The sequence below is a fragment of the Chrysemys picta genome, chromosome 7 (assembly GCF_011386835.1).
Source record: "Chrysemys picta bellii isolate R12L10 chromosome 7, ASM1138683v2, whole genome shotgun sequence".
Lineage (NCBI taxonomy): Eukaryota > Metazoa > Chordata > Testudines > Emydidae > Chrysemys > Chrysemys picta.
The window spans coordinates 53,493,745-53,512,097 of record NC_088797.1 but is presented as its reverse complement, the minus strand read 5'-3'; the positions used below and the strand labels follow the sequence as shown (position 1 = coordinate 53,512,097).

Below are 18,353 nucleotides of genomic sequence, written 5' to 3'. Positions count from 1 at the left end.
CAATCCTTCTTGGACAGAAGGTTTATGTAGACCTAATTCTTTAGGACCCACACACAAGGGCTCACCTGACTTTGAGATGGGGAGGAATCTTTTCTCGTAGAGGCAGATCTGGACAGAGATCTGTCCTTACGCCTATATTCTTGTTCCCTACTCTAGTGAGAGGGTTTCTTAGACTTAAAGAGATTTTGCCTCAACTCTGGAGCTCATGCTCAGAGGGATGCTGCTCACCTTCTGAACCCCTTTTACAGGGTGGTCTCCAGAGTTTGAATCCGAATGGGGTGTCATGGCCTGCTCCATGAGGTGCTTCTGCAGATGGAGCTCATGAATTCAGAGAGAAAAGGAGTGGAAGATGCTGCACTTGGTGGTAATATGAGCCTCCCCAAGACAATAAAGGCAGCCCTGGTGGTTGTCACTAATGGAGAAGGAAGGGGGGTGGGAGATACAGTTCTTGAACCCCAGAACTTTTGCTATAGTCCCCCTTTGCAGGGAGAAGCACTGCAAGGTGGGGAGAACTAAATGTATTGCGATAACTATAAAAACACTAAACTAATACAAAGTATTTAAATTTATTCATACATTCACAGCAAAGGAAGATCAAAGCAGACACGGAGGATTCTGACTGAGACCATGTGGCGGTAAGAAGGAACTGGAGACCTGTCAGTCCAGACTGCCCTGTATACTTTCAGTTTGGAGCTCAATTTTGTTTTAGTATTCTATATAGTTTATTTTATGTAATGTTAGAAAGATTGAGAGTTTGGTTGGAGTGTTTAATGGCGACTTGTAGGTGAACTATCTTCTCAAGAGGGAGAAACCGCCCCTGTGTTAAGGGACCTAAACATATTCTTCTCTAGGATTTCAAAGAGAAGTGATATGTAGCACCTGGTTTATCATCAAGGCCATTTCACCTTGTTTTATTCTGATATACAGATTAATTTTACCACAAGCAACAGATTTTGCAGGAATGTTTAGGGATAGTGTTAACCAAGAGCTTAAATTAAGCCATAACAATTGGCCTTTTCATCCCTTTCCTTTCCAAAGAAAAAGACTTTGTTTAAACCCAGACAGAGTTTTCTTTTATAGGCACTCTAAAGTCTTCATTCATTTAACGTTAAGGAAAATGAGTATACAAAGGGGTTACTCACCTTGTGCAGTAACTGCAGTTCTTCGAGATGTGTCCCTATGGGTGCTCCACTTCTGGTGTGCATGTGCCTCTCAAGCCCTCCATCAGAGATTTTCTGTTAGCAGTATCTGTTCAGTCTGCACATGCTCCTATGTATCCTTATACCACACCAGACTATACAGGCTATGCAAGCAGATCACCCTGAGTTCCCTTTCTCTCTCTTAATGCCCTAAGAGAACAGTCCAAAGCAGAGGGGAAGGAGGGCAGATAGTGGAGCACCCACAGGAACACACATCTCAAACCTCTTCTTCTTCAAGTAGTGTTCCTGTGGGTGCTCCACTTCAGGTGATTCCCGAGCAGTATCCCAAAGGGAGGAGGGAGATTTGGAATTGAGTCCAGAACTGAAGATAGCACCGCATTACCAAGTGCCGCATTGGATCTGGCGGCATGGATTAAGGCATAGTGTTTAGAAAATGTGTACTGAAGCCCATGTAGTAGCCCTACATATCTCAGATGCTGGAATGTTCTTGAGTAATTCTGTGGATGTTGCCTGTGATCTGGTAGAATGAGCTATCACCTCTGGAGGGGGTAGGGGGAGATGAACACCACTGGTGGGAGACTATATTGTAACAAGCAATAATACACCCAGAGATACACCTCAACACTCTCTGGGGAGATATTGTGGATCCCTTGGATCTGTCTGTGATGGAAACAGTCTACGTACCTTCCAAAATTGTTTGATTCTACCTAGGTAGAAGGCCAACACCCTTCTAACATCTAAGATATGAAAACAGGTTTCCTGCTGAGACTTATGCAGTTTTGGACAAAAACACTGGTTAAGATGAAATTCCAATAGTACCCTAGGTAAGAATTTAGGGCATGGGCATAAAGATACCTTGTCCTTGAAGAACACTGGAAAGGGGGACCTGCCATCACGGCCCCAATTTCTCCAACCCTATGGGCCAATGTGATCGCTACTAAAAACGCCAGCTTCATAGATGAGTTATGCACGTTGCCACTGGTTCAAATAGAGGTCTTGTGAGATATTTAAGTACCACGCTGAGACCCAAGTTGGAGCGGGGTCCTAATCTGGGGAGTAGAGATTCCCAAAACCCTTAATAAACCTTAATGACATAGGATGAGTAAATATGTATACCCTTTCTACTGGAGGATTAAATGCTGATATTGCAGCCAACTGAACCTTAGTCACGCTAACAACCCTGATTTCTTTAGATCCAACAGGTAATCCTGGATGACATAGCAATACAGATTCAAGCACAAGTCAGTGACAATGATACCAATGGTAGCATCTCAGATTTCTGCAGGTAAGTAATTTGGGTTGACTCCTTTTTACTGTTCAGTAACACCTGCTGCACTTCTGCAGAGCAGGAAGATTCTAACCCTACGAACCAGTGAGGAAACATGCTCGGAGGTGGAGAACCCCTATGATGGGGTGAAACACATGATCTGCACCCTGGGAAAGGAGATGGGAAAAGGTCAGAAATTTGAATGACAACTGGACGCACAGGTGGAGTAGATAAGAGTGCCAAGCATATATCAGCCAGATCAGTACTGTAAGGATAACCATAGCTTTGTCTTGTCTGATCTTGTTCAGCACCCTTAGTATTAGTTGTGTTGGAGGAAATTCTTAGACCAGACCCTTCGTCCAAGGGTGGTGGCTAGCGTCCTCTTGAGCAGAATAGAGGACACTTATTGTTCTTGGACATGGAAAAGAGATCCACCTGTACAAATCCCCACCTTTGAAACACACTGGAAACTCTGAAAGACCAACTCCCATTCGTAGTCCTAGGAGATGCGCCTAGTGAGAATGTTCACTGTGGCATTCTGAATGCCTGGGAGACAGACGGCTGAAAGATTGGATCTGATGGGTTATACACCAGTTCCACAGTTTCATAGTTTTGGCGCACAGGGAGATGGATCTTGCTCCTCCCTGTTTGTTGATATAGAACATGCAGGTCACATTGTCTGTCGTGATCCTGATTTGCCCCAGTGAGGGGTAAGAAATGAAAGCAAGTGTTCTTGACTGCCCCAAGTTCTAGCAGGCTGACGTGGAGACTGGTTTCCTGAGGTGGCCATCTGCCCTGAGTGGTGAGGGCACTGAGATGACCCTATCCCCAAAGTGATTCATCTGCTGTTATGGTTGTTGCTGGAGCTAGGTGAACGAAAGGGATGCCTGCACAAACGCTGGGCTAATTCTTTTCCACCAGTCTAGGGAGTTCCTCATCTATAGGGGAACTGTGACCTGTCTGTCCAAAGTGTCTCTGGCCAGTGAATAAGTCATTCTGAGCCAGCCATGAAAGCAGCAGAGGGATAGCTTTGCATGGTCAGTCATGAAGGTGCAAACTGCCATGTGTCCCAGGAGCTGTAGACAGTTCCTTATTGTAGTTCAAGGACTTCCTTGAAATGTCCTGACCCGACCTGACAAAGTTATGAACCTGTTTGTGGGAAAGGTAGGATCTACCAATGAATCCAAGTATGCTCCTATCAACTGTATTTTCTGTACAGGGGCTAATTGTGGATTTTCTTGCATTTAGATGTAAACCCCAATTCCTGAAAAAGAGAGAGCAGAAGACAGCACTGCTTCATAAAATCAGCCTTTGAGCAGCGATTTGTCAGGGTACAGGAAGACTAGAATCTCTTCTCATCAGAAGTAAACAGCCACTACCACCAGGAACTTTGAGAACACCTGTGGAACCAGAGAGAGGCCGAAGAGAAGTACTCAGTATTGAAAATGATCCTGCCCCATAGTAAAATGTACGTTTTTCCTCTGTGATGGGTATCTTGCTATATGGAAATAGTTGTCTTGTAGGTCAAAGGTTGAAAACCAATCACCTGCCTCTACTGAAGGGATTATAGCTGCCAGAGTCATCACCCTGCATATAACAACTGCTTTGAAGATGGACCTGGTAGTGTTGTCTGTGGCCTCAAAGGACACTTGAAAAGTGAGAAGATGGACTGAAATTGTTCCCTATGTTTCCCTGTGGAAGAAATTTCAGTAAATTTATTATAGCTTGTAAAATTATATTTAGTAATGATCACCTGATAGTTTGTGATCTGAAATTGCAGGGTCATGGATGAATAAGATTTCCATCCAAAAAGGTCTAGCCTCTTTTGGTCCTTACAGGGTAGATCTGAAGTAGTGTTGCTTACGCCTCTCATTTACTGCACGCACCACAAGGGAGTGAGGTGGAGGGCTGGAGAAGAAAAATTCTGAGGGGGAACATAATATTTCTTATCTGTCCCTTTACAATAGTAGTGGGTGTTTGCCACACAGTGTTAGCTGAGTCCAGGAATGCCTCATTAATGGTGGAAGTTGATGACTGTACAATGTATAGCTGTTTGTGGTCTGGCAAATTGCTGGCAATGTGCAGTCCAGGGATCCCACCACCCTTGTTGTCATGCACAAGGCTCTTCTCTGTGAATGTCAAAAAACAGGTTCCTACACAGATACATAGGAGAACCCTGTACAGAGATAGAGACTGAATGGAAGTCTCCCTTATTCTCCCCAATATCCTCCCAATGAGCGGGGAGAGGCACCAACAGAAAAGGGTGGAGAGTCCTATGGTACCAGAGGATGATGGTAATCTGGGGATCGAGGTCTCAGTACCAAGAGACACTTGGTACCCATGAGCAGTGGGGACTCTGGTTCATCTATCTCAGACAAGTCCTTAGAGTACATTGGAATGGGTTATCTAGGAAGGTGGTGGAATCTCCTTCCTTCGAGGTTTTTAAGGCCCGGCTTGACAAAGCCCTGGCTGGGATGATTTAGTTGGGGATTGGTCCTGCTTTGAGCAGGGGGTTGGACTAGATGACCTCCTGAGGTCCCTTCCAGCCCTGATATTCTATGATTCTTGTGGTACCGAGCGGCGGATCAGTACCAATGTGGCCGAAGTAGATGGTACCACTGATTGGGAGCGTACCATTCCAGGGACCATTGGTATCTGGAGCTGTGGTTTACAGGGCATCAAGGGTGCCAGTAGGCAGGTACCAGTGGCGGGCTGTAACCGATGATTCCACCCTGAAGTGCTTATCCTTGCCCTCCTTGTCTCTCATAGATGGTACCATCTCTGAGCTGCGTTTCTCTTTAGAGCTCTGGGATTCGCTGGCCCCACTGGTACTAGAGGAGGAGTCTTTCATCTCTATGGTACCAAGCCAAGAGGTCGAAGCTTCTGAGACCATAGATCTAACAAAGGACAAGATCAGTTTTGTATGATGACAGGCCAAGTGCCTCTTCTTTGATGCTTTCCCTGAGGCTTTTCATAGCCTTCCCCTTTCTAGGGAAAACCTGCAACCGCTGTTGAAGGGATGCTGGATTTGTCCAGAGACAGGCGTACAGTGGAAGTCTCCTGACCTGACTCAGAAGTGGGTTGAAGTGCCCTCAACAGCAGCCTCAGTTTAATTTCCCTGTTCTTCCTTGCCCCAAATTTGAAGGCCAGACAGAAGTTGCTCTTCTGGGAGACATGGAACAAGCAACAACACACTTGGAGTGGCCACCACTTACTGACATAGCCTCTCGACAAGAAAGGCAACATTTGAAACCTTGGAAGCCAGGCATGCCCTGCCAGGAGAATAAGGCTCCCGGAGGAACAGGAGGGAGACAAAACAAGTAAATCCTCTCATTACTCATAGCTAACTAATTATAAACTATCTACTAACAACTAAATTCACTACCTAATCCTAAACCAAAAACTATGGATAAACTGCACAAGCTGAGGCACGCTCAGGGCCGGCTCTGGCTTTTTGGCCACCCCAAGCAAAAAAAAAAAAAAAAACACGGGGCAGCCAGAACGGGAAAGCAAAAAAAACCCAAAAACCTGCAGCGCGGCCGGAGCGCGGGGGCAGGGGGACGGGGAGGGAGCGGGCAGGCGGGAGAGAGAGAGAGAGAAGGGGGGCGGCCAAGGCTACAGCAGGGCGCTGCCACGCGGCCCCTCCCGCCGGAAGGGCTCTGCTCCGGTTGGCGGGGAGGGAAGGACGAGGACTGCCCTGCCGGGCGCCTCTTGGAACAAAAAAAGGCGGCTGTGCCACCCTAGGATTGGGCCGAATGCCGCCTCGTTCAATCTGCCGCCCCAAGCACCAGCTTGCTCGGCTGGTGCCTGGAGCCGGCCCTGGGCACGCTGAAGGCAGACACGCTAAGGCTCCATCTCAGGCCAAAGCAGTTGAGAAGTAACTGAAGGCAGTTCACCCACGCATCCCTATATAGTCTTGGTGTGCGGCATCAGGATACAGAGGATGCATGTGCAGGCCAAACACTGCTAACAGAAAACTCTCCAGTCAAGGGCTCAAGAACACCTGCAGTGGAGCACCCAAAGGGACACTACTCGAAGCACCAGCTAAAGTTGATAAACCGAAATTGTGGGATTTGGATAGCATTTAAGATTCCGAATATTCATTAACGACTTGTTACAAGACCATTCTTAGAATGGCTTCTTTTAAGTAACTGATTTAAATACTCTTCCCCCCACCCCCCCACCCATAGGACTTAGTTAAGATTAGAGAGACAAGGTGAGTGAGGTAATATCTTTTATTGAACCAACTTCAGTTGGCGAGAAAGACAAGCTTTCGAGATACACAAAGCTCTTCCTGAGGTCTGGGAAAGGTACTCAGATGTTCCAGCTAAATACAAGGTTGAACAGATAGTTTAGCATAAGTAGTTAGCACTAGTTATTGAAGTTGGTTCAATAAAAGCTATTACCTCACCCACATTTCTGTCTAATATCCTGGGACTGACATAGCTACGACAGCACTGCATGTAACAATTAATTAAGATTGGAAAAAGTGAGTATTTATAAACTATTTAGCTCATCCATAATAAACCAGGCAGGACTTACCTACCCTTTGCCATGTATAAACTTTTTCAGTTATTTATGACACACAGAGAGGACTGAGTATTGATTTTGGGACTAATGAACCTTGGCTGTAGTTTACCTACATAAAAGTGTCCCATCCAAGTGCAGACCCATTCTCTAAAGTGTAATCTCTATTAAAAGCTGTCCACAGAGTCATAGAGAAGCAACAGTAATTGAAGTAACCATTGCATGTTGTTTGTGTTTTGTTTATATTTTCCTTTCTTTAATAAGGAAATAGTCATAGTTAATAACTGCGACTGTTTTGCTTGTCTTCAATCCTGGTGTCCCCTAAGACAGTGATTTTCAACCTTTTTTCATTTGCATCCCCCTTTGGAAATTTCAAATGGAGGTGCAGACCCCCTTGGAAATCTATTGTTGAGTTGAATTCTGTTCAGTCAGTTTTCAGTCTAAGTCTTTCGCGGACCTCAAACTTAGTCCATGGACCCCTGGGTTGAGAACCACTGTCCAGAGGCATAAAAAGGACCGTGTGTGACTAAAACAGTGGGAGTGATATCCCTGAGTTGGTATTAAGAGACATAATTATTAAGATTTGGCCTACTATTTCTTGTTTTTCTAGACTATACATTTTAGTAATTTGGGGGATTATATAACTTGGCACTCAATAACTGAAGACACTGCTTTCTACCCCACAACATGTCAACCACAAGGAACAAACTACACAGAATCCAAATGTTCTTCCAAATAATTGTAACTTGTCCCACAATGACGAAGTTCACAATTACAGCTGCAGGAAATAACATACTGAGAGCTTTTTGGAAACTCTGGTACTACTACTCAATGACAATGCCACAACAACTAGAGTGACAGGACAGCACAAGACTGCAATGTCATGCAGTGATCATCCTTAAATGACATATCAGCTGCTTCACAAGAAACGAACACCTGACTATACACCAGCAAAGGCAACAAAACAGCTTTCTAAAACAAAGCCTCAGACTAAAACCCATTTTTTTAGACAAAGAGGAAGAATGGTCTTGCGGTTAAGGAACTGCCTTAAGGACTCTAGGTTCAATTCCCACATCTGTGTCTCACTTCCTATGTGACCTTGGGTAAGTTGCTTTCTCTCTCTGGCTCAATTCTTCATCTACAAAATGGGGGTAATACTACTTCCTTTCTTCCACCCTTTGTCTATTTAGACTGTAACCTCCTTGGGGCAGAGACTGTCTCTTACTTCGTATATGTACAGCACCCAGCACAAGGGAGCCACAAATTCTGTTGAAGCCTCAAAGGCATTACAGCAAGACAAATAAGTAACAGAAATTCAAAATAAGTTGGCAGCATCCCTATAAATTATAGAACATAAGCACAAAGTGACTAGAAAATAATCACTCAGACTTAAGAGCTCCTCAGACTAGAGACCCTGACTTATATTAGGAAAGCACTTAGCACACTGTGATCACTACTGGAAATAAAGCATATCCACTGAGGGGACATGCATGAGAACGGTGCCCCCAGACTGCCCAGCTAGCTCCTAGTTAAAGACATAGGGCCAAAGAGCAGCCACTACATGAAGGACAACCTACAGGCAGGCTGGGGGTTGGAAAAAACATTTCAGCTTGTATATACAGAAAGCCCAAAATCTCATCTCCTAGCACATTCTTCTCAACACTGCACTTTCCAAAGAGATGGTTACTCACACAAAGATGTTGTCTTTTGGCATGATGTGACTTAACCCTTCATCCATTTGGAAAATTTTGTGGAATCGGTGATTATAAACATCTGTCACCACCATCTAAAAGAGTGAAGTTAGAGACAGTTAGACAAACTAAAATAATTCACAATTCTAGAAACAGTTCCTCATTTTTCTTTCTCAGACATTTTTCATGTACACGTCACCAAAGTGTTGATGGAGGCTCTATAGTGACACCTTATGGTTGATCCGACATACTATTAACTGAATCTAATCAAACCAATGAGGCAGAGAATAACAATTGGGCCTGATTTTTCAGAGGCATTGAGTACCTGCAGCTCCCAGTGGCTTCACGTCAAGCACAGTGGCCACTGTCCTGTGAAGATATCATCATACATCCCAGTGCATCAAGTCCCAACAGGCTGGGATGTAAGACAGAGATAACCGAACACTTAATAACTACAAAGGAACTGAACTAATCCTCTGAACTGGCATGAGGTAACAAGTTATATACATGGGAATCCAGACAACTTCCCACGAACCACAGGTTTCAAGCCTGATGTTTTAATGGACAATAAAATTATTCACTTCTTAAGCAAGATAAAGCACATCCCATTTCCTGTTGCTACTAAGGAGGTTTCTAAGGAATAGATACCCCCAAAGTAGTAATATGAGGGGGTAAAAAGGATAAATTAAGACAAGTTGCAATGGTAGTGGCAGTCATTTTTCTGTCTCTTCCCTCACATACACACACCCTTTTTAAAACCATTATTACTGTCATTACTGTAATGGAGGTAACAAAGTGAACAGGGCTTGCCTGTGTCATGGCTTTCTCTTTAGAATTCAGGCAAGCAAGGAGTTATGTATCAGTCCAATTAGTTAATGCTTAGTTACTATTTTGCTCCTCTTTGCTTATTGTCCATTTCAAAGTTTTTCCATTAATAAAATGCTTTAAAAAGAAAGAACACATTTATTAGCAAAATTATTGTGTGTGCTTGGTCTTACATTTTCTGCAGGGATCTTGGAGAGTTTGGAAAGAGCTTCACACAGGTCTGATACAGCCCCCATCATTGGCACAACTACCCGATACTGGAAACAGAGAGAACGTTAAACTTACACGAGGCAAAATAAATCCAAGCATGGAGCAGAACGTTAGCAAATGGGAGTTTGGCCATTCGTTAGTCCTGACATCTTAAAAGCAGAGAATTCTATGGCAAGTGGGGTTTCCAGTCACACTTGGCTGTCTTCAGTGTCTCAGGCTCAGATTTAAAGATTTGAAGCCCAGACAGCCACAGCACAGATAACAGAATTTCACCCAGCAATTCCTCTGTCTAGTCCAATAACTTGGGGTGAAGCTTTTAGAAAGACATCCAATCTTGATTTCAAGTGATGGAACAATCCACCACACTGCCCCAAAAAGCTGTTCCAATGGTTAAATACCCTTACTGTTGAAAAATCTATGCCTTATTTGCTCTCTGAATTGCTTCCATTTCCAGCCACTGGATATTGCAATTAACATTGCAAAAGGTACCATCCTAGAGAAACTCTCCCAGAAGGTTTTGACTTTATGCATCTAAAGCAGGGGTGGACAAATTTTTTGGCCCGGGGGCCATATCTGGGAATAGAAATTGTATGGCGGGCCATGAATTCTCACCAAATTGGGGTTGGGGTGAGGGCTCTGGTTTGGGGTGGGGCCAGAAATGAGAAGTTCAGGTGCGGGAGGGGGCTCTGGGCTGGGGGAATGGGGGTGTGTGTGAGGGCACAGGCTGGGAATGTGGGCTCTAGGGTGGGGCTGGGGATGAGGAGTTTGGGGTAACAAGAGGGTGCTCTGGGCTGGGGCAGGGGGTTGGGGTGTGGGAAGGGGTGCAGGCTCCAGCTTGGGGTGCAGGCTCTGAGGTGGAGCTGGGGATGAGATGTTTGGGGTGCAGGAGGGTGCTCCGGGCTTGGATGGAGGGGTTCGGAGGGGCATCAGGGCTAGGGCAGGGGGTTGGGGCACAGGGGAAGGCTCAGGGGTGCAGGCTCCAGGCGGTGCTTACCTCAAGCGGCTCCTGGAAGCAGTTGCATGTTCCTTCTCCGGCTCCTATGTGGAGGCGCGGCCAGGCGGCTCTGCATGCTGTCCCATCCGCAGGCACCACCCCTGCAGCTCCCATTGGAGCACCGGAGGGGGCCATTAGAGCGGGGCATTTGGAGTGCGTAGGAGCCGGAGGGGGGCCATGCTGGGGCTTCCGGGAACTGCATGGAGCGGCCCCCAACCCTGCTCCCCGGCAGGAGCACCAGAGGGGGGCCATGCCACGGCTTCCAGAAGCTGCACCCGACCCTGCTCCCCGGCTGCAGCGCCAAAGCAGGGCAAGGCCCGCTCCACAGAGGGAGCTCGAGGGTCGGCTTAAAACAGCTGGTGGGCTGGATCCAGCCCACAGTTTGCCCGGATCCAGCCCACAGTTTGCCCACCCCGATCTAAAGCACGCACCAGGAAAGGAGGAAGCCACGGTCAGGTTGGCTGGATTTCTACTATACCTCATGTAAATTGGAATTAACCAATGTGTCTTCCTGCAAATCATTTCTCCAGAACTATCTAACTCCCATAAGGATATCACATAGACACTGGCTAAAACCAGAGATTTCCTATGGCCACTGGGAATACTTTGCAGAGAGAAATAAATATTTTCCGGACACGAGAAGAAGAGACAAGTTGAAACTAACACCAGGAGTCAAGCTCTCCCCTCACTTCCGCTCAAGGCCTTCCACTAGTCTCCATCCTCCTCATCCCAGGAATGGTAGGCTCTCCAAGCAAGCACTAACCCCTTGGGAGCCAATCAACACTACCAGAGCCTACCGGCATCAGGCACCTGCAGCCCACCATGGCCTTCCAGCAACGAGTGCCACACTCCCATGCCACCACGTGAATTGAACTTTTCTGTACAAAAAAAAAGTTATTCAGCTCATGCAATAGCTGTCTCCTGCCTGTGATTAGGGTGTGTGTGTGTGTGTGTGTGTGTGTGTGTGCGCGCGCGCGCTGCCCCAGCTTTGCGCAAACAGCCATCACAGCAGACCTCAAGCGAACTGCCCAATGACCACAAGATCCTTAAGGTACAAAGGCACCAAGCCAGGTTTATTGTTGACAAAGCATGGTAATAGAACCTGGTAGACTCTACAAGGATAGTAAGACATGTATGCCCATGACAAGAATGCAGCTCAGCGAATGGCAGACTTTCCATTCCCCCCCTCTGGACAAAGATACTCCCTCTGAGATACATCTTTATACCCGAATACAAACAAATTATGTACTACCTCTGACATAGTTATTGCCCCCGATGTGGCTAGTTATCATCTTGTACATGTTGGTTCAATCAAAACATCTTTATTACATATTGTCATTCTGACCTTATCTTTTAGTAGGGGTCAGCGTGTTCCTGTTATCCTTATGGAATGTTTTTGTACCATCCTTAATATCGGGATGTTCTGGTACCACTTGATATCGGGATATGTTTGCGTGAGTACTCTGTGCTTAGCACTTCTTAGGAATGTGTATTTCTGCAATATCAGCCCTGTTCTTGCCAGATTCTGTGAGCAGGTCCTGCCTCATAGCAGGCCTCTGATACAAGGGTTTATGTCTCCGGCTCTCTTCCTACTACATTGCTCACTTCCTGATTCCTGCTCCAAGGGACAAGTCAACATGCACCATGCCAGTGACATATCAGAGGAAAGAGGTCACTTACCAGAAACTGTCATTCAAGAGTCTCCTCTGTGCAAGCAGACACATCTAAGGCCCCTCCCATCCAGCATCAACCTTCAGAACCCTCTTCAAAAGCATTGTTGTCAGGAAATGCATGCACACCCCCTTCTGGTACCAAACGTTCAGCATACGAGATTATGTAAGGGAGCACACCAGCTCCATCACCTTCATTCCTTCTCCTGAACTGCAGAGACCCATTTACATGGAGAACTCTGAAGTAAAAGGGAATACAGGAAGGTATTGTGAATGAGCAGAGGCAACGCTCAAAGAACAACAGTTACTGATGAGTTGCCTTTCTTCTCTGAGGGCCTCTGAACATTCCCATCTAGGGGAGCAGTGAGCGGTATTGCCCATATGGAAGGTGGGAGCGGAGTTTTAATGAATTAGAAACTGTAGCACTGCCTTCCCAAACTGAGCATTTAAACAGGGTGCTACGTCGTACCTGGTGAGTGACACTGAACATAGTTACAAGAGTGTTCACATACTGGTCCCCGTTAGCGTCTCTGAATCTGCAAATCCTGCTGAACACCTACTATTACAGTAAAACTAAAGAATATATCTAGGCCTACAGAGCAACACAGTCATCAGCGTAACCGACCAACTGTACCTAAAGGTTGACGCAGTCATCAGCATCATACAAAAGGGTCCTCATCAGGGCAGCACTGATAATAATATCAGCAAATGTCAAAGGGCTCTTGGGTGCCAAACAAGACCTTATAGCCAAAATGTGCCCTTACTCTCACTGCCTCCAGGAGACACAGAGAGGGATTAACAGCCACTGCCCTGGATATTTGGGATGAACTTGACAATTGAAAGACCACACAAGCAATATGGCAGTGCCATTTTTGTCTAACTTAATCTCGTCATCAACAACACATCTATGACTGATAACAATGACATTGAAGTCCTGACTGTAAACACTGGTAGCATTTCCACTGTGTCTGTCTATAAACTGCAGTGCAAACAATTCAAGTTAACAAGCCCACAACCCTGAACGTGACAAAACGCAGGTGATCATTGGTCATAACGTCAAATGGGGCTATCGCGTAACTGATAAAAATGATGAACCAGCTGAATTGTGGCCAAATGCACACCACTTAATTCAGAATCCTAAGCTCTCCAGTTCTTCCAACAGCAGCTGATGGAAATGAGGCTACAACCCTGATCTGGCATTTATCAGCAACAACATAACTGGTTCAGGTCACAAACTTAGTTTGTGCACATGTGCAGCGCCAGCCCATCGCCATCCAGAATGCAGCTGTAATGCCAAACTCAGTACAATGCTGGTGCTGCTTTAATTTTAAGAAAGTAAAACGGAAGAGCTTCTCCAATGACCTCGATGCCATTGTAAGAAATATTGAACGAATACCAGAAAATTATGACCAGTTTGTCAATGCATGGTCTCGAAAAAGCATAATCCACAAGGCTGGAGAACAAACTATGTGCCGGGAACAACATCCAACTTATCAGATTAGTATGCAAAATGCAAGCAGAACTTCAAAGCAGACCCATTCACTGAAAGGCAAAAAAATGGTCTCTAGACTAAAGGAGGAAAAACAAAAGTCATAAAAGAATCTCACTGAGAGCGTGCACATGACCCAGAGCAGTAAGAAGCATGGATTAACCATCTGGAAACAACCACCCAAGGACAGCAGAGCAACACTACACATTTACTGCAGACAAGGTCACACAACAACTCCTAAAAAATGACTGGGCACCAAACGAACAGCCCAAGATACAGCTTAAGTGGCAAGAACTAGGAAACGTACAATTTTGGGGCACAGTATGCAACGACCAAATTAACCTCCAGAATTAACACCCTCAAGAATGGCAAAGCCACTAGTCTAGATGACATTTGTATTCAACATATCAAACACTTTGGATCAGGAATAAAGAACTGGTTACTCAAGTTGTTTAGCACATGCTCAGCCAAATACAAAGTACCCAAGATCTGACAATGAACACATGTTGTGGCACTCCTGAAGCTGAGGAAGGACGCAACAGAGTCAAAGAACTTTAGGCTTATATCACTACTATGTCACCTCAAGAAACTACAGGAGCATCTTATCCTAAAACACCTATTACCACTCACTGAAAAGCATCTAATCCCAGAGCAAGCTGGATTCTACCTAGGCAAGTCATGCACCAGTCAAGTGCTGAATATCACTCAATACATCAAAGATGGCTTTGAAAAGTTTGTGGTAACAGGGGCCATGTTTGTCAGCTTAGCAGCAGCATACAGTAGTGAAATATTAAAAGCTCCTCACTAAAATATATAACATGACAAAAGATCACCACCCCAAATGACTGATATCAATTGATATTAGAGAACCAATGTTTATATATCAAACTATGTGGGAAGCAGAATGGATGGCGGCAACAGAACAAGGCCTAAGATAAGGGAGCATACTCTCATCAATACACTATAATATTTACACGAATGATCAACTGATCGATCTCAGCACAAGAAGTTTTATCTATACCAACAAGCCAAGGATTTTGTCCAGATTGAAGCTATGCTAACATCGGAATTCTTTGGGCTCTCAGTTTATTACACCAACAACCCAATTGCACGCCAACCCAGCCAAAATGCAAGCGCGTCTCTTCCATCTTCAGAATCATGAGGCCAGTAGACAAATCAACATAATCTGGAATGGGGTATCGCTTGCTGCTGGAATCCTGTCTGCCTTAGACTGACACTAGCTCGCACTCTTTCCTTCAAGGCACGATGGAGAAGACAAAAGGGAAAGTTTGCACCCAGAACAAACTCAGAAAGCTTGCACATTTAAAATGTGGAACCAACCCAGCAATGCTACGAGCCACTGCACTTGCACTTTGCTATTCAACAGCCAAACATGCATGCCAGCATAGGAAAGATCGGTTCGTTCAAAGCTGAACCCTGTCCAGGATGACAGCTGCTGCTACATCACAGAATATCTAAAACCAACAAATAAGAACTACCTTTATGTGCTTGCTAGAACCGCTTCACGGCATATCAGGAGAGCGGTTACAAGCAAAAGGGAACAATTATGACAAGTCAAAGATACCAGATATCTGCTACATGGCCACACTGAGGAAGCCACCCACCTGGAATCACTGAAAAGCTTCCTAGCTGCAATGGAACTACTTAGAAAAATCACCAACAGCTATTCAACTGGAAATATGGTACACACAGCTCAAAACACTCAACAAGGACATCAAAATGCACACTGAGGTTGCCGAATCCCTTCCCAAAGGTGCAGAGAAGAACTGGTTGACTTGGAGATGTTTAAATTGCCTCTGAACAAGAGTTGGCAGGTCAAAAGTCAACATTCAGAAGTGACCCAGATGACCAAGACATTTGTGACTGTGGTGAAACAAACCATGGAACATCTGTTGGATGGCCAATTCCTGCAGGAACCTTGCACCACAGATGATCTCACCAGGGCTACAGATAAGGCCCTATCACATGCCCAACACATGCCCTATGACTGTGGTGGAAGGACACAAGTAGTAGTAGTTACATTAATGCGAATCTTTTAGAGTGCACCAGCAAGGTTATGAATGGGGCAATTAGAGCACATTAGAGCACTTTACAAATCACATGCCTGTAATGTGCTTTGCCACATTGCGTAGAAAAGCTCTAACATGAACTACAAAGTTGGAGCGTGTTGCAATATGACCTGTCTCATTCAGATTTCTTACTTTTAATAGGTGGTAACAAAAATAGAATTTAGTTTACTACATGGGTGGAGTTCTGAGTCCTCTGTCTTGAGGGATACACCAAATGCTAATTAATTTGGGCTTCTTCTGTAGGAAGTCAACCTTCTGATAAAAGTTAAGTTTAAGATTTTGTTTAACTTGGGTTCCTGGCATAGGGTCTGTGGAAAAATACAGGGAAGGATAAGTACTCACTGAGATGGTTTGGGTAAATATACAGCTTTAACTGTGTAAGTGGCAAAAAAAGACAGGATTTTTTTCCATTTTTACCCATCCTGGGCAGACAGCCAAACAAGTGGTAAGAGCTTGTTTGTTTTAATACATCTTACAAACATATAAACAGAAGCAGTTTTAAGTTTTGTTTTAGCTACAAATGATGACAGTTGTAAGTTCTCAAGCTCTGTTAACATCTGAAAGCTTTAACTATAATGTTTGTAATATTTAATTAACATTTGTAAACCCCGATTTTGGGATAAAATTTTCAAACCTTAAAATATAACCACGTAATTCTTCCCCCCTTCTTTTTTATGCTTAAACTAAAATGATGTTTTTGTTTGTAATTGGGGTTTATGAACAAATGTCCATTCCTAGGTGGGGTTCAGAAAAGAGAGGAATTATGCCATGATAATTGGACCTACAAACTTATCCATATGTGAGCTCAACTGTAACAAGTATGTACAAGTTTATAAGATGTTACAATAACTTTTATCAACAAATACTGAATGGGAAAAGATACAAAAGGGAGATAAAATAAGGGAATTAATCAAAAACAAAAAGGCCGAGTTGATATGATTCAAGGACTGTGTTGAAATAATGATTGTTAAAAAAAAGGAGATGTGGCGCTGGAAGTTAATGAGCCAAAATTGGTATGCTGGATATTAGGTCTAAATGGTGGACAAAATAATCAAGGTGTAAACTATTCTACAAACTGGGGTCCGCAGCCCCTATGGGGTCACTAGAGACTGCACGGGGAATCTGCAAAATATTACGAAAAAATAAATAAATCTCACTGCACATCTGCACATGTCACACCAAAGACAGACTGCAGTAAGAACCAGGCACACCCATCTCCCTGGTATCTGTAAATATAGTCTTAAAGCATTACTAATAGTACGTGTTTGTATGAAGTACATATATATTTTTGTCAATCAGTTTCTCAGTTGGGGATCCATGATTAACATTGTATTTGAAAAGGGGTCCGTCAACAAAAAAAAAGTTTGAGAACCTCTAATCTAAGTGACTGTCAAAACAAGGGGATTTTTCCTTCTAAAAGCTCTCTCCAGCAAAAGAAGGGAACAAGAAATGTTAAAAAGAAAGCCTTATTTACTACTTTACATTTCAAATGCTTAAACCGTTTCTCTTTTATGTATTTTTAATAAAAGGTTAAAAAGGATTTTTAAAGGGTGTGTTTGCAAGGGTGTTACACAGGCAGAGGTCTAAGTATTCCAGACCTCATTTAACTCTGGTTAATGTTAAGTTATGTTAACATCTTTACCCCATTTATTCCATTTAAATTAATGCAACAGTGGAACTATACAATGTTGCAGTGATCACACGGGCCCTCAAGAAATATTGAGTAGTCTCAGTTGGAGTGGCCGTCAGCATAGGAAGAATCTGAAAAATATTGAGGAAACTTTTCTTTGGTGAGGAAGCTTTTCCCTGAGCAGTATCCAAAACAGCTCTGATGAATGTGATCCTCTGAAAGAGATGTGGGTTGATTTCTCCTAGGTGAGCTGCAAGCCCCACACTGTGGAACCAGTGACAAATATGGAATATGGAGTCTCATCTCCTGCTACAAACCTGGCTCTTATCAGCCAGTTATCTATGTATGGAAAGACATGGACCCCTTAGGGGTAACATCTTACTGTATGTCCACACCACAGTGGCAGAGTTATGGCACTGCAACTGTACTGCTGCAGTATCATAGTGTACACATCGATGGGTTTTTTCCATCAATATAGTTAATCCATCTCTGACAGAGGCAGTAGCCAAGTCAAGAAGAATTCTGTCAACTTAGCTGCATCTATCAGTGGAGGTTAGGCTGACCTAACTACATTGTACAGGAAGTAAAAAATTTTCACAGCCATGAGCGATGTAGCTAGGTCATTCTAACTTTTAGGTGTAGACCCGGCCTCAGATGAGCAGCTATTCTGGCCAGATATTTTGTGAATACCCTGGGGGCCATGGATCAACCAAAGGGAAGTACTTTGTACTGCTAACGTGTCTGTCCCACCTTCCTGATGGTTACGTGGAAATGGGCATCTTTTAAATAGGGAGCCAGGT

General features: G+C 44.3%; 1 protein-coding gene across 13 annotated transcripts in view; it reads right to left on the bottom strand.

Annotated features, from left to right (window-relative positions):
• Positions 1-18,353, bottom strand: part of USP4 (ubiquitin specific peptidase 4) — a 145,225-nt gene that overhangs the window by 48,974 nt on the left and 77,898 nt on the right. For 9 of the 13 annotated variants that reach the window (XR_010589444.1, XR_010589445.1, XR_010589446.1 and 6 more), the window contains 2 exons: positions 9,644-9,727; positions 8,646-8,740 (listed from right to left, as the gene is read on the bottom strand). Coding sequence is in view for 7 of the 13 variants with exons in the window: in XM_065553186.1 (XP_065409258.1) it covers positions 8,646-8,740; positions 9,644-9,727 (179 nt within the window). In the remaining 6 variants the exon portion in view is untranslated. The remainder of the gene's footprint in view (positions 1-8,645; positions 8,741-9,643; positions 9,728-18,353) is intronic. The other 4 variants (XR_010589447.1, XR_010589449.1, XM_065553187.1 and 1 more) reach the window with 1 other exon arrangement.